Raw genomic sequence first — 16,803 nt, 5'->3', positions numbered from 1 at the left:
AACTAAATTTTAAGAGTGGCTTAATGGCAGAAAAGGAGATTGAGATACAGAGAATTTGAGCGATTTTGTTTAGTTTATTCACAAGTTATGAGCATTACTGTCAAGACCAGCATTTGTTGCCTATCCTGAATTAGCATTGAGAATGTAGTGATGAGCCACCTTCTCTAGCTGCTCAGTCCATTTAGTATAGATAGACCTGCAATGCGATTAAGGAGTTTGAGGATTTTTGCCCCTGAGGCAATGAAGAAACTGCCTTGTGGTTTCAAGTGGCTTGTGGAGAATCCCATGTATTTGCTGTCCTAGTCCTTTTTAGCAATAACGTTCTTAAGTTTTAAGGAGATTTGAGAATTTTTAAGTTATTATATGGTACACCATGCTGCCTATGTGCATCAGCAATGAAAGGAGTGAATGTTTAACCTGGAATGAGTTGCTAGCGGAAATGGTTGAGGCGGATATATTAACAACATTTAAAAGACATTTGGACAAGTGCATGGAAAGGAAAGATTTAGGAGGATATAGGCCAAGTGCAGGGAAATGGAGTTAGTATGCATGGACATTTTGTTGGCATGCCCCAATTTGGGCCAAAGGGCCTGTCTCTGTGCTGTTGGACCCTATGACTCTATGATGAATAGGGCACAGATCAATCAGGCAACTTTGCCTGTTGGTGATGAACTTCTGGGATGTTGGTGGAGATTCAATCATCAAGGCAAATGGAAAGTATTCCCATCACACTCCTAAATTGTGTCTGGGAGATGATGTGCTGGCTTTGGAAAGTCAGGAGTTGACATGCATTCTGCAGAATTCCCAACCACTGATCTGCTTAGCTAAGTTTCTGGTCAAATGTAGCCCCTAAGGTATTGATGTTGGGGAACTTTGTCAATTCTAATGCCAATTTCCTTATCCTTGCTTGAAAAGTAAAATAACGGCACAGAGCCTGGTATCCTGCCACCTCGTCATCCTTTATTTACGTATGAACAGTTCTTGACTTTAGTACTGCCTTATTCAGAGTCACAAATCAGAGTGTCAGTATCGTTTGACACTCATCCTTGTTATGTCAGACAGGGCTGTCTGATTGGGCAGTTAATCTGGTGCAATCAGGAAAGTCATATTCTATGATGTCCTGCTGGCTAACTTAATTACAGTCTTTTTGTAGTGATTTCCATTTCCAACAGCTTTCCATTACTTCACAGAACTGCTATTTTCATGTTTGTGCCTAGAATGCAAAGGTTTGTTATCTATTTGATTTAAGGGGACCAATTAACAATTTTAAACTAAATGGTGTACTCACCTCACGTCCACAGATATGCTGACAAGAGGAATCATCTGATAAAAATCAGGGGCAAGAGATGTGGCTAATTTAGCCCAAGAACACTGAAGCCAGTTTCATTAGTGACACATTTGTAAAAATGGTTATGCTGGTCTTATTTAATGAAGAACTAAGTCTGTTTAAATTGAAATAAGAAGAACCTTTTATCTTTTTCTGTCTGAATTTATTACAACAGTGACTTGTATCTGCATGTACTTTTAATGTTGTAAAACCCCCCCAGAGTGTTTTGCATGTGCACTTTAAAATAGCATATGTGGCAGTGAGTATAAATTTAGGATTTAGGATGTGGCAGTGAGGATAAATTTGTTGCCTCCTTGGTGCTAGAATTAATGACCTCTCTAAACGTTTCACGCATATTGTCAAAGGTGAGATTGAGAAGCCAGTAATTTTTGGACATATTGGTAGGAATTACATTTTTAGGGAAAAGATGAAAGCAGTACAGAGTGAATTTTGAGAGGTTAGGTCGAAGATTAAAAAATAGATCCTTAAAAGTAGTAATTTCTGGTTTACTCCCAATGCCAACCTCAAACAAGGGAAGGAACAAAAGGTTAAAGGAGATAAGTGGCTGAAGAGCTGATGCATTGTACAGGGATTCAGGTTTTTGGACAATTGGAATGCCTTTTTGGACAGAAAAGATCTGTTCAAAAAGGATGGGTCTAATCTAAACTGGAAAGGGACCAATATCTTCGCAGGGAGATTTGTTCATTCCATTAAGGGAGATCTTATACTGATAGAAGGGGGGAGTGGGGGAATTCTAAGTAGCAATGTAAACAGAAGGATTGATGGGGAAGATTTTGAATGTGAGGAGGGCATGTCAAGTAGACAAGAAAGGCGAGGGAATTAAAATATGTAGTAGCTCTGCAGAACTAAATTGCATTTATTTCAATGCAAGGGGTTTTGCAGGTAAAGCTGATGAACTGAGGGCATGTTTAAGAACATGGGATTGAATATCACCGCTATTACGGAAACCTAGCTGAGAGATGGACAAAACTGACAGCTTAATATTCTGGGTTTTAGATGCCACAGGAAGGATAGAAAAGGAGGCAAGAAAGTGGAAGGAGGGTGGCCTTTTGATAAAGAAATACATTACTACTGCAACTAGGGAAGATATTTCTGAAAAATCGTCCACTGAAAATGTATGGGTAGAAATGACAAATAAGAAAAGAAAGTTCACTTTGATGGGATTGTTCTATAGGCTCCCCAATACTAAAAGGGATATTGAGAAACAAATGTATAGGGAGTTCTCAGATATACATAAGCATAATAAGGTTGTAATAAGGGGGATTTTAATTTTCCAAACATTGACAGGGGCTAGCATAGTGTTAAATGTTTGGATGGTGAAGAATTTGTCAAATGTGTTCAAGAAAATTTTCTTTATCAATATGTAGATGTTCCTACTAGAGAAGTAGCAAAATTAGATCATCTTTTGGGCAAGAAGGCAGGGCAGGTGACTGAAGTAAAAGTGGGGGAATACTTTGGGTCTAGCAATCATAATTCTATTAGTTTCAAAATGGTTGTGGAAAAGTCTTAAGTCGAAGAGCATGGTGCTGGAAAAGCACGACCGGTCAGGCAGCATCTGAGGAGCAGGAGAATTGACATTTCAAGCATAAGTTCTTCATCAGGAAGGAGGGTAGTGCCCTAAGGGGCTGAGAGATAAAGGGAGGGAAGGTAGCTTGAAGGTAGATGAAGGTGGCGGTGAAGGTGATAGGTCGGAGAAGAAGGTGGAGCAGATAGGTGGGAAGGAAGATGGACAGGTTGGACAGTTCAAGAGGGTGGTGCCATGTTGGAAGGTTGGATCTGGGATAAGATGGGGCATGGGGAAATGAGAAAACTAGTGAAATCCACATTGATTCCATGTAGTTGGAGGGTCCCAAGGCAGCAGATGAGGCATTCCTCCTCCAGGCAGGAACACCTCATCTTCTGCTTTGGGACCCTCCAATCACAAAGGATCAATGTAGATTTCACCAATTTCCTCATTTCCCCCACCCCACCCCCCCACCCCACCCCTTTCCCAGATCCAATCTTCCAACTCGGCACTGTCCTACTTGTCCATCTTCCTTCCTACCTATCTGCCCCACCCTCCTCTCCGACCTATCACCTTCACCCCAACCTTCATCTACCTATCGCATTCCCAGCTGGTGTGTCTCTCTCTCACTCACTCACTCGCTCTCTCTCACACGCACACACACACACACACCAATTTATCTCTCAGTCCCCTTAAGCCACCAGCCTCATTCCTGATGAGGAGCTTATGCTCGAAACATTGATTCCCCTGCTCCTCGGATGCCTGACTGGCTGTGCTTTTCCAGCACCACACTCTTCGACTCTGATCTCCAGCATCTGTGGTCCTCACCTTATCCGATGGAAAAGTTTAAGCCTTTCATAAAAATTGTAGTGTTTAATTGGTGTCAGGCAAATTTTAATGTTATGAATCAACTTTCAAAATTTAATTGGAGTAGACTGTTTGCAGATAAAAGGCATGTCTGACAAGTGAGAGGCATTCTGGAGTGCGATGATAAGAGTTCTGAGGCATGTTGTTCCTGTTAGAACGAAAGGTAAGGCTGGTAAGATTAAGGAACAATGGATGAATAAAGATATTGAGGTTCTAGTCAAGAATAAAAGAGAATCATGTTTTAGATATAGATAACATGGTTTAATTGTATCTCTTAATCAATATAAAGAGTGTCAGGGCATTCTTAAGAGAGGAATCAGGAAGGCAAAGAGGGGATATGAGACAGCATTGATAGATAAAGTTAAAAGCAAGAAGGTAACTAGAGAGAGGGTAGAGCCTCTTAAAGATCAAGGTGGCCGTCTTTGTGTTGAGGCCCAGGAAATGGGAGAGAAAGAAAATTAATATTTCACATCAATTTTTACTGTGGAGAAAGAACTGGAGTCTAGAGAATGCACAGAAATAAACTTTGATGTTTTAGAAACAGTTCACATTACAGTAGAGGAAGCTTGGGAGGTCTTAGAGAATTGAAAAATGTGGTGCTGGAAAAGCACATCCGAGGCAGCATCCGAGGAGCAGGAGAATCGACGTTTCGGGCATAAGCCCTTCTTCAGGAATGAGGCTGAGATAAAAGGTAGAGGGGGAGGGAATTTGGGGTGGGGCGCTGGGAATACGATAGGTGGAAGGAGGTGAGGGCGAGGTCTTAGAGAATGCAAAGGTGGATGAATCTCCAGGACCTGGTCTGACGTACCCTAGAACGTTATGGGAAGAGGGGAAATTATGAGATGCCTTGCAGAAATATTTGCATCATCTATAACTACAGGTGAGGTGTCTAAAGACTGAAGAGTGACTAATCTACCTTAAATAACAAAGAAAATTTACAGCCCAGGATCAAGTCTGTGCCGATCCATATCCATTGTCTAAATCTATTGCCCAATTCCTAAGGATCTGTATCCGTCTGCTCCCCACCGACTCATGCATCTGTCCAGACGCACATTAAATGAATCTACCATGCCTGCTGCTGCCTTTGCTGGCAACCCATTCCAGACACCTACCACCCTCTGTGTAAAGTACTTTACGCATGTATCCCCCTTAAACTTCTCTCCTGTCACTTTGAACGCGTGACCTCTCGTTATTGAATCCCCCACCCTAGGAAAAAGCTTATCTCTATCCACCCTATCTATACCCTTCATGATTTCGTAGATCTCAATCAGGTCCCCCCTCAATCTCCTATTTTCTAATGAAAATAATCCTAACCTACTCAACCTTTCTTCATAGCTAGCACCTTCCATCCCAGGCAACATCCTCGTAAACCTTCTATGCACCCTCTCCAAAGTGTCCACATTCTTTTGGTAATGTGGTGACCAGAACTGTGCACAGTATTCTAAATGTGGCCGAACCAAAGTCTTATACACTTTTAGCATGATCTGCCAGCTCTTTTACTCAATACCCTGGCCGATGAAGGCAAGCATACCATATGCCTTCTTGTCCACTCTATCCACCTATGCAGCCACCTTCAGGGTACAATGGACCTGAACTCTCAGATCCCTCCGCTCATCCCAAGGTTCTTCTGTTTACAGTATGGTTCGCTCTATAATTAGACCTTCCAAAATGCATCATCTCACATTTGTCCGGATTGAACTCTATCCGGCACTTTTCCGCCCAACTCTCCAGTTGATCTATATTCTCCTGTATTCTTTGACAGTCCCCTATGCTTTCTGCTACTCCACCATTCTTTATGTAATCTGCAAACTTACTGATCAGACCACTAATGCCCTCTTCCAGATCATTTATGTATATCATAAACAACTGTGGCCCCAGCATTGATCCCTGTGGAACACCAGTGGTCACTTTTCTCCATTTCAAGAAACCCCTACTCTCTGTCTCCTGTTGCTCAACCAGTTCTTTATCCACGTAGCTAGAACACTCTGCAAACCTTGCAACTTCACTTTCTCCATTAGTTTACCATGGGGAACCTTATCAAACGCCTTACTAAAGTCCACTTATATGATATCTGCAGCCCTTCCTTCATCTATCAACCTGGTCACTTCCTCAAAGAACTCCTATTAAGTTGGTAAGGCACGATCTCCCCACCCAAAACCATGTTGCCTATCACTGATAAGCCCGTTCTCTTCCAAATATATATAGATCCTATCTTCAGTACCTTCTCTAGCAACTTTCCCACCACTGACGTCAGGCTGACTGGTCTGTACAGGGGAACAACGTGAGCACAGTCCTCTGGCACTTCATCTGTGTTTAAGGATGCTACAAAGGTATTTGTCAGGGCCCCAGCTATTTTCTCTCTCGCCTCCCTCAGCAACCTGGATAGATCCCATCCGGTCCTGAGATTTGTCCACCTTAATATCCTTTAGCCTACACATCTTCCCTCCTTATGTCAACATGATCCACAGTAAACAAACTTCTATCTCTAATCTCAACATTCATCATGACTCTCTCCTCAGTGAACACTGATGTAAAGTAATCATTGAGAATCTCACCTATTTTCTCAGGTTTGACACACAACCTTCCTTCCTTATCCTTTAGTGGACCAATCCTTTCTCTAGTTACCCTCTTGCTTCTTATATAAGAATAAAAGGCCTTAGGATGCTCCTTAATTCTACTCGCTAAACTTATTTCGTGACCCCTTTTAGCCCACTTGATTCCTCTTTTAAGATTTGTCCTATTCTCCTGGTATATCTCCAAAGCCTGTTCTGTTCTTAGCTGCCTGAATCTTATGTTCACTTCCCTTTTCCTCTTGGCTAGTTGCACAATGTCTCCTGTCATCCATGGTTCACGAATCTTGCCTTTCCTATCACATGCCTATCCTGCACTATCTTCAACCTATCTTTGAAAGCCTCCCACGTATCAAATGTGGACTTTCTCAGCTCCTGCGGAATTTTGATATAATTGGCCTTGGCCCAGTTTAGTACAGTTCCCTTAGGACCACTCTCATCTTTGTGTAAGAGTATTCTAAAACTTAGAGAATTGTGGTCACTACTCCCAAAGAAATCCCCCACTGCAACTTCTACCACCTGGCCTGGCTCATTCCCCAACACCAGGTCCAATATGGCCCCTTCCCTAGTTGGACTATTGACATACTGCTCTCAAACACTTTCCTGATGATCCTTACGAATTCTGCCCCATCCAGATCTCTGACACAAAGTGTATCCCAGTCAATGTTGGGAAAATTAAAATCTCCCAACACCACCACCCTGTTGCCTCTACACTTTTCCATAATCTGTTTACCTGTTTGTTCTTCTACCTCACGCTCACTGTTGGGAGGCCTGAAGTACAGCCCCAACAATGTAACTGCACCCTTCTTATTTCGCAGCTCTATCCATAATGCCTTACTGCTCAAGCCCTCCATTAGCACAACCATAATGTCATCGCTGTAAAGCAATGCAACTCCTCCCTTTTTACTTCCCTCCCTGTCCTGTCTGAAGCTTCTATATCCTGGAACACTTAGTTGCCAATCATGCCCTTCCTTCAACCAAATCTCTGTGATCGCAATAACATCATATTCCCAGGCACCAATCCAAACCCTAAGTTTGTCTGCCTTACCCACTATACCCTTTGCATTAAACCACATGCACTCAGACCACCAGTTCCTTTGCGTTCATCTGCTGTCTGCCTACTCTTCCCCTTGGTAATCCTAACTTCATGATCCTGTTTCTTTTTAGTCTCTAGTTTTCACCTCACTGTCTGCTAGTCTTCTGGTTCCCAGCCCCCTGCCACATTAGATTAAACCATCCCCAACAACAGTAGCAAAAACTCCCCCAAGGACATTAGTTCTAGTCTGATTCAGGTGTAAACCATCCAATTTATAATAGTCCTATCTTCCCCAGAACCGGTCCCAATGTCTGACAAGTCTGAACCCCTCCCTCTTACACCATCCCTCAACCAACGTGTTCATCCTGCCTATTCTTTCATTTCTACCCTGGCTAGCACGTGGCACTGGTAGCAATCCTGAGATCAGTACCTTTTGAGGTCCTCCTCTTTAACTTCTCTCCTAGCTCCCTGAATTTTGCTTTCAGGACCTCATCTTGTTTTTTACTTATATCATCGGTGCTTATATGCACCATGACAACAGCTGTTCATCCTCGTCTTTCAGAATGATCTGCAGCCAATCTGCGACATCCCTGACCCAGCACCTCGGAGGCAACATGTCATCCGGGAGTCCTGTTTTCAGCCACAGAACTGTCTATCTACTGCAGTTACAATAGTATCCCCTATGACTATGGCCCTATGAGTCTTTTTCCCACCCTTCTCAACAGCAGAATCTGCCACTGTGCCGTGATCCTGGCAACTGCTGCCCTCCCCTGGTGAGCCATCTCCCCTAACAGTATCCAAAACGGTATACCTGTTTTGGAGGGAGATGACTGCAGGGGACATCTGCACTGCCTTCCTACTCTTTCTCTGCTTTTTGGTTACCCATTTCTGTCTCACTCAGCAATTCTAATTTGCAGTGTGACCACTTTACAAAACGTGCGATTCACGACTTCCTCAGCATCTCGGATGCTCCACAGTAAGTCCATCCCCAGCTCCAGAGCCATCATGCCATCAAACAAGAGCTGCAGCTGGACACACTTCTTGCTAGTGTAAGAGTCAGGGACATTAGCCAAGTCCCTGAGTCCCACATCAAGCAAAAGGTACATGCCACGAGTCTGACGTCCCCTGCCATTGTCAGCCTTAACTGTAACTCAACTAACTAATACCAAACAATGCATTTAAATATATAAAAGAAAAGAAAAAACCTTACCTTACAGAGTCCTTTTCTTTTGGTTAGAGGAGGGGGCAGGAGGGAGGGAGATACTACACGTGTCGTATCTCGGGTTTAGCTGCTGCCCAAATATATACTAAGTCCTTATTCCCGGCAACCTCCTGGTCCAAATGTCACCTCCGCTCTGTCTCCCACTGCTTCCGGACAGGAAAACGACCACAGGCTTTGAAGGTAAGTATTTATATGGTTCACTTACCTTCCCGGCAAAATCCTGGGCCCAACATCACCTCAGTTCTGTCTCCTGCTGCTCCTGGACAGGACAAAGGGAGCTACTACCTTTGTTTAAGAAGGTTTGTAAGGAGAAACCGTGGAATTATAGACCTGTGAGTCTGACTTTGGTTGTGGGTAAATTGTTGGAAGTGATTATAAAATATAGGATTTATGGATATTTAGAGAGGCAAAAAGTGATTAAGGATAGTCAGCATGGTTTTGTGCAAGGAAAATGGTGTCTCTCAAACTTGATGAGTTTTTCTAAGGAAGTTGCCAAAAAGAATGATGGCAGAGCAGTAGATTTTGTTTATTCGAATTTTAGTAAAGCCTTTGACAAGGTTCCGCATGGTAGACTAATTAATAAAGTTAGGTCACATGGGATTCAGGGTGAGCTTACCAATTTGATACATAATTGGCTGAATAGCAGAAGACAGAATAATAGTGGAGGGTTGCTTTTCGGACTGGAGGCCTGCGACCAGTGGTGTGCCACAGGCTTTGGTTCTGGGTCCTCTTTTGTTTGTCATTTACGTAAATGAATTGGATAAGAATATAGAAGGCATTGGATGTAAGTTTGCTCATTGAGCTGGAAGGTTCATTTCCAGACGTTTCATTACCCTACTAGGTAACATCTTCAGTGGGCCTCAGGTGAAGCAATGCTGAACATTCCTACTTTCTATTTATATGTTTGGGTTTCTTTGGGTTGGTGATGCCATTTCCTGTGGTGAAGTCACTTCCTGTTCCTTTTCTCAGGGGGTGGTAGATGGGGTCTAACTCGATGTGTTTGTTAATAGAGTTCCGGTTGGAATGCCATGCTTCTAGGAATTCTCGTGCGTGGCTTTGTTTGGCTTGTCCTAGGATGGATGTGTTATCCTAGTCGAAGTGATGTATGTGAGGATACTAGTGAGAGAGGGTCAGGATACATGAACACCAACTAGCCACAAAAAGACATGACCCTCTCTCACTAGTATCCTCACATATGGATGAGGAAGGACACCACTTCGACTGGGACATCACATCTATCCTCGGACAAGCCAAACAAAGACATGCATGAGAATTTCTAGAAGCATGGCATTCCAACCAGAACTCTATCAACAAACACATTGAGTTAGATCCCAACTACCACCCCCTGAGAAAAGGAACAGGAAGTGACTTCACCATAGGAAATAACATCACCATAGGAAATGGCATCACCAACCCAAAGAAGCCCAAACATATAAATAGAAAGCAGGAATTTTCAGCATTGTTTCACCTGAGGCCCACTGAAGATGTTACTAGTAGGGTAAAGAACCTTCCAGCTCAGCGAGCAAACCTACATCCAAAACCTCAACCTGAGCTACAAATCTTCTCAAAACTCGCTAAAATAGAAGGCATGGTGAATAAGTTTGCCGATGACACCAACATTGGTGGTACTGTAGACAGTGAAGAAGGTTTTCTAAGATTATAAAGGAATCTTGATTAAATAGGTCAATGGGCTGAAAAATGGCAGATAGAATTCAATCTGGATAAATGCGAGGTATTGCATTTTGGTAGGGTCTTGGGTAGTGTTGTAGAGCAGAGGGACCTAGGAGTTCAGGTACATAATTCCTTGAAATTTGCATGTAGACAGGTTGGTTAAAAGGTATTTGGCACACTTGCCTTCAATACTCAGTTTGAATATAGGAGTTGGGAAGTCACATTGAGGTTGTACAGGACATTGGTGAGGCCTCTTCTGGAATACTGTGTCCAGTTCTGGTCGCCCAGTTATACAAAGGATATTATCAAGCTGGAGAGGGTTTCGAACGATCTGTCAGTCTAAGCCCTCGAATTTCCTCATGAAATCTCTCCACTTCTTTATTTTGCATCCCTCCTGTAATATACTCCTTAAAACATTCATCTTTGACTCAGTCATTGATCATCTAATCTAATATTGCTTCATGTCATAGACTCAGTCACACAGCATGGAAACAGATCCTTCGATCCAACCATGCAGGATGTTGCCAGATATGGATGGTTTGAGTTGTGAAGAGAGGCTGGATCAGCTGGCACCATTTTACTGGAGCGTAGGAGGTTGAGAGGCCATCTAATAGAAGTTTATAAAATAATGAGAGATATACATTGAGTTAATAGTGGTTGTCTTTTCTGTAGGATGGGGGATTTCAAGACTAGAGGCACATTTTTAAGGTCAGAGGAGGAAGATTTGAAAAGACATGAGCAAGTTTTTTTACATTGAGCGTGTCTCACATGTGGAATGAACTTCCTGAGGAAATGGTGGATGCATGTACAATACAACATTTAAAGGACATTTGGATAGATATGTGAATCAAAAAGGTTTAGAGAATATGGGCCAGGAGCAGGTGGGACTACTTTACTTTGGGGTTATGTTCGGCATGCACGGTTAGATCGAAGAATCTGTTTCCATGCTGTCTGACTCTAAGTCTATGACATGAAGCAATATTAGATTAGATGATCAATGGCTGAGTCAAAGATGAATGTTTTAAAGAGTATCTTACAGGAGAGGTACAAAATAAAGAAGTAGAGAGATTTCATGAGGAAATTCTAGGGCTTAGACTGACAGATTGTTCGAAAGTTTAAACAACTAAAGGGATTCCTATCTGTTGTAGGGTGATTAAAATTGGGTATGGTCACAAAACCAGTATTAGATGAGCATAGATAGCTTAAGAGTTATGGTGCTGAAGATTTTACAGAGATGGAGAGGGGTAAGGCTTTTGGGTACATCATTTAAAAACAAGGTGGCTTGACCAGGAGCCGGTAGTCAGTTAGCAAGTGTGATAGATAAATAGGAATTATTGAGTTAAGACATGGACAGTAGCATTTAGGAGGGCTTCCGTTTACAGAAGGTAAGACATAGTCAAACTATACTTTTGTCTGTGTTACCTATCACCACTATTAAAGTCATGCACAGTAAGTAAAAGATTAGTGCCATATTAATTATTGTTCATTCTTGAATCACAGATGACTGTAAAGTATCTTGGTTTAAATGTACATTATTTGCTGCATGTACTCTAATACAGTTTTCTCTGATTCATCAGACAGATGGGCATGGACCTAGTTCCCAGAAAGGACTTTGAAATGGTTGATCCAGAACAGATAAGTGTGGCAGATCTCTACAAACTAGTAAGTGCTCAGTGGTATAATGTTTGTTTATGTGCAGCATCGAAGTTGCACCTGTGGAAAAGCCAAAAACTACCAATTTACCAACTCCGCTTGCCCAGTAAGCTTCTTGTAACATTTTGAAAAGTGTGTCTTCGGATTAGTACATTATTGACAGTAATATGAGAATTTAAAAATATCTACATGTCACAAGCTTGTGTGGCTGAAGTCAATGCAAGAATGTAAAGCATTCTGCAGTGCTTCAGTACTATGAGGCTTAATCGGAAATTTCAGCATTGGGATATTCTGATTCTTTATTTTCATTCCTATTTCTATAGCAGTTTTTGACAAATGGCTAAAAACTATCAAGACTACAAATAACTCCCGATAATTACAGAAACTTGGCTTAGGGAAAGGCAGGATTGGCAGCTTAATGTTCCAAGATATTGATGCCATAGAAAGGGTGGAAAGAAGGAGGCAAGAGAGGAGTGTGAGTGGCATTTTTGGTTAAGGTTAACTTAGGGAGGATATTCCTGGCAGTATTCTTATAGCTGTACTTAGGGACAATATTCCTGGCAGTATGACCAGTGAAGTTATATAAGTGAAACTGAGAAATAGGAAAGGGATGATAACCATATTGGAATTGTATTCTCGGCAGTTGAGAGTGTGGTGCTGGAAAAGCACAGCAGGTCAGGCATCATCTGAGGAGCAGGAGAATTGCTCATCAGGGCTTATACCCGAAACCTTGATTCTTCTGCTCCTCAGATGCTGCCTGACCTGCTCTGCTTATCAGCATCACACACTCAACTCTGATCTTCAGCATCTGCAGTCCTCATTTTCTATTGATTATACTATAGGCACCCCAATTATCAGTGGGAAATTGAGAAGCAAATTTCTAAGGAGTTCACAGTAAGAATAATAGGGTTGTAATGGTTGTTAATGTAATTTGTAACTTTCCAAACATAAACTGGGACTGTTGTGTTAAGGCCTTGGATGAAGAGGAATTTCTTAAGTGTGTACAAGAAAATTTTCTTGTTCAAAATGTGAATGTACCCATTAGAGAGGGAGCAAAACTTGATCTTCTCTTGGAAAATAAGGCAGGGCAAGTGACAGAGGGTGTCAGTGTGAGAGTACTTTGGGACCAGTGATTCTATTAGTTTTAAAATAGTTATGGAAGAGTATAGACCTGATCTAAAAGTTAAAGCTCTAAGTTGGAGTAAGGCCAATTTTGATGGTATTTGGCAAAGACTTTCAAAAGTTATTGGAACAGGTTATTCGCAGGTAACGGGGTTGTTGGATTATGGGAGACTTTCAAAATTTAGATAACAAGAGTCCAGAGACAGTATGTTCCTGTTATGGAGAAGGGCAAAGCTAGTGGGTGTCGGGAATGCTGGATGACTAGAAAAATTGAGATTCTTTTAAAAAAAAAGGTAACATATGACAGGCATAGACACTAGGGATCGAATGAATCCCGACCAGCGTATAAGGGCAGTAGGAGTATACTCGGAAATCAGGAGGGCAAAAAAAGTTAAAGATAATGCATAGAGATTCTACAAATACGTTAAGGACAAAAGAGTAACCAGGGAGAGAATAGGGCCTGTTATAGGTCAACAAGACCATCTATGTGTGGAATGACAGGAGATGGGTGAGATGCTAGATGAGTATTTTGTGTCAGTATTTACCATGGAGAACAATATGGAAGCTAGAGAACTTGAAGAAGTAAATAGTGAGATCTGGAAACGTGTCCATATTACAGAGGAGGATATGCTAGATGTCTTAAAATGCATGAAGGTGGATAAATCCCTGGGACCTGATCAGATGTGTCCCAGAACTTTGTGGGAAGCTGAGGATGTGTTTACTGGGCCCCTTACTAAGATAGCCATTGGTGAGGTGCTGGAAGACTGGAGATTGGTGAAGATATTACCATTATTTAAGAAAGGACGTAGGGATAAACCAGGGATCCATAGACCTGCGAGTCTGACATCAGTGGCAGGCAATTTGTTGGAGAGGATTCTAAGGGACAGGATTTACATGTATTTAAAAAGGCAAGGATTGATTAAGGATAGTCAATATGGCTTTGTGCGTGGCAAATAATGTGTCACAAACTTGATTGAGTTTTTGAAGAAGTGACAAAGAAGACTGATGAAAGCAGAGTGGCAGATGTTTTCAAATGGACTTCAGTAAGCTGTTTGGCAAGGTTCCACATGGTTGACTGGTTATCTAAGTTTGATAACATGGAATACAGGGAAAGCTAGCCATTTATATTTAAAAACTTGGCTCGAAGGTAGGAGACAGAAGGTGGAGGTGGAAAGTTGTTTTTCAGACCAGAGGCCTGTGACCAGCGATGTGCCGCAAGGATCGGTCCTAAGTCCATTGCTTTTCGTCATTTATATAAATGCTTTGAGTATCAACAGAGGAGGAATGATTAGTAAGTTTGCAGGTGACCCCAAAATTGGAGGTGTAGTGGACAGTGAAGAATGTTATCTCAGCAGAATGGGACCTTGATCAGATAGGCTGATGGGTCAAGAAGTGGCAGGTGGAGTTAAATTTAGAAGAAGTGTAAAGTGTTGTATTTTGCTAAAGCAAGTCAGGGCAGGGCTTACATACTTAATGATAGAATCCTGGGAAGTGTTGCCAAACAAAGAGACCTTGGCGAACAGGTACATTGTTCCTTGAAAGTGAATTCACAGGGAAACAGAATAGTGAGGAAGATATTTGAGACATTTGCCTTTATCGATCAGTGCATTAAATATAGGAGTTGGAAAGTCATGTTGCAGCTGTACAAGACATTGGTTAGGCCACTATTAGAATACTGCATTTAATATCTATCGGAAAGATGTTGTGAAACTTGAAAGGTTTCAGAAAAGGTTTACTAGCATGTTGCTGGGTTTGGAAGGCTTGTGCTATTGAGAGAGACTGGATAGGCTGAGCAATTTTCCCTGGAGCATCAGAGGCTGAGGAGTAACCTTACAGAGGTTGATAAAATAATGAGGGGCATGCATTGGACGAATAGCCATAGGCTTTTTCCTAGGGTAGGGGGAGTCTAAAACTGCAGGGTATAGGTTTAAGGTGAGAGCGGAAAGCCATGGTTGTGGGTCCGGTCACCGAGCTGGGAAGTTGATTTGCAGACATTTCGTCCCTTCTTGATGTGACCTATTCAGTGCTTTGGAGCTTCCTGTGAAGTGCTGCTATGCTGTGTCTTCTCCAATTTATTTGGTTCCATTCCGGCTGCTTCTGGTTGCCAGTCTGGTAATGGCCGATATATTGGGTGTAGATCTATGTGTTTGTTGATGGAGTCGATGGATGAGTGCCATGCTTCTAGAAATTTTCTGGCTGGCCTCTGTTTAGCTTGTCATAGAACATAGAACATTACAGCGCAGTACAGGCCCTTCGGCTCTCGATGTTGCGCTGACCTGTGAAACCAATCTGAAGCCCATCTAACCTACGCTATTCCATTATCATCCATATGTTTTTCCAATGACTATTTAAATGTCCTTAAAGTTGGCAACTCTGCTACTGTTGCAGGCAGGGTGTTCCTTGCCCTTACTACTCTCTGAGTAAAGAACCTACCTCTGATATCTGTCCTATATTTATCACTTTTCACTTTAAAGCTATGTCCCCTCATGCTAGCCATCACCATCTGAGGAAAACGCTCTCACTGTCTACCCTATCTAATCCTCTGATCATCTTGTATGTCTCTATTAAGTCACTTCTCAACCTTCCTCTCTCTAATGAAAACAACCTCAAGTCCCATAGCCTTTCCTCATAGGACCTTCCCTCAATACCAGGCAATATCCAAGTAAATCTCCTTTGCACCCTTTCCGAAGCTTCCACATCTTTCCTATGAGGCAACCAGAACTGTACGCAATACTCCAAGTGTGGCCGCACCAAAGTTTTGTACAGCTGCAGCGTGATAAAACTCAGTCCCTCTACCAATAAAAGCTAACACTCCATATGCCCTATTAACAACCCTATCAACCTGGGTGGCAACTTTGAGGGATCTATGCACATTGACACCGAGATCTCTTTGCTCATCCACACTACCAAGAATCTTACCATTAGCCCAGTACTCTGTATTCCTGTTACTCCTTCCAAAGTGAACCGCCTCATACTTTTCCACATTACACCCCATTTGACACCTCTTGGCCCATCTCTGCAGCTTATCTATGTCCTTCTGCAACCTGCAACATCCTTCCTCATTGTCCACAACTCTAACTTTAGTGTCATCCGCAAATTTACGAATGCATCTTTCTCTGCCCTTATCCAGGTCCATGACAAACAGCACTGCCCCCAAAACAGATCCTTGCGGTATACCACTGGTAACTGAACTCCACGATGAACATTTCCTATCGACTACCATCCTTTGTCTTCTTATAACTAGTCAATTTCTAGTCCAGACTGCTAAATCTCCTTCAATCCCATGCCTCCGTATTTTGTGCAATAGCCTGCCATAGTGAACCTTGTCAAATGCTTTTCTGAAATCCATATACATCACATCAAACGCTTTACCCTCATCCACCTGTTTGGTCACCTTCTCAAAGAACTCAATAAGTTTTGTGAGGCATGACCTTGTCTTCACAAAACCATGTTGATTATCCCTAATCAACTTATTCCTTTCTAGATGATTATAAATCATATCACATATAATCCTTTCCAACACTTTATCCACAACCAAAGTAAGGCTGACTGAAGTATAATCACCAGAATTGTCCTTACTCCCCTTTTTGAACAAGGGACAGCATTTGCTATCCTCCAGTTTTCTGACACTATTCCTGTAAACAATGACAACATAAAGATCAAAGCCAAAGGCTCTGCAATCTCCCCCCCCAGCTTCCCAGAGAATCCTAGGATAAATCCCATCCAGCCCAGGGGTCTTACCTATTTTCACATTTTCCAGAATCGGTAACACCTCCTCCTTATGAACCTTAATCCCATCTAGTCTAATAG

General features: G+C 42.2%; 1 protein-coding gene across 4 annotated transcripts in view; it reads left to right on the top strand.

Annotated features, from left to right (window-relative positions):
- Positions 1–16,803, top strand: part of dock3 (dedicator of cytokinesis 3) — a 980,202-nt gene that overhangs the window by 367,973 nt on the left and 595,426 nt on the right. For all 4 annotated transcript variants that reach the window (XM_043708482.2, XM_043708483.2, XM_043708484.2 and 1 more), the window contains exon 7: positions 11,796–11,880. In XM_043708482.2, the coding sequence (XP_043564417.1) occupies positions 11,796–11,880 (85 nt within the window). The remainder of the gene's footprint in view (positions 1–11,795; positions 11,881–16,803) is intronic.

The sequence above is a fragment of the Chiloscyllium plagiosum genome, unplaced genomic scaffold (assembly GCF_037043375.1).
Source record: "Chiloscyllium plagiosum isolate Xiang-an unplaced genomic scaffold, Cpla_swu_hap1 HiC_scaffold_14, whole genome shotgun sequence".
Lineage (NCBI taxonomy): Eukaryota > Metazoa > Chordata > Chondrichthyes > Orectolobiformes > Hemiscylliidae > Chiloscyllium > Chiloscyllium plagiosum.
This window is presented reverse-complemented; position numbering and strand designations above follow the sequence as displayed.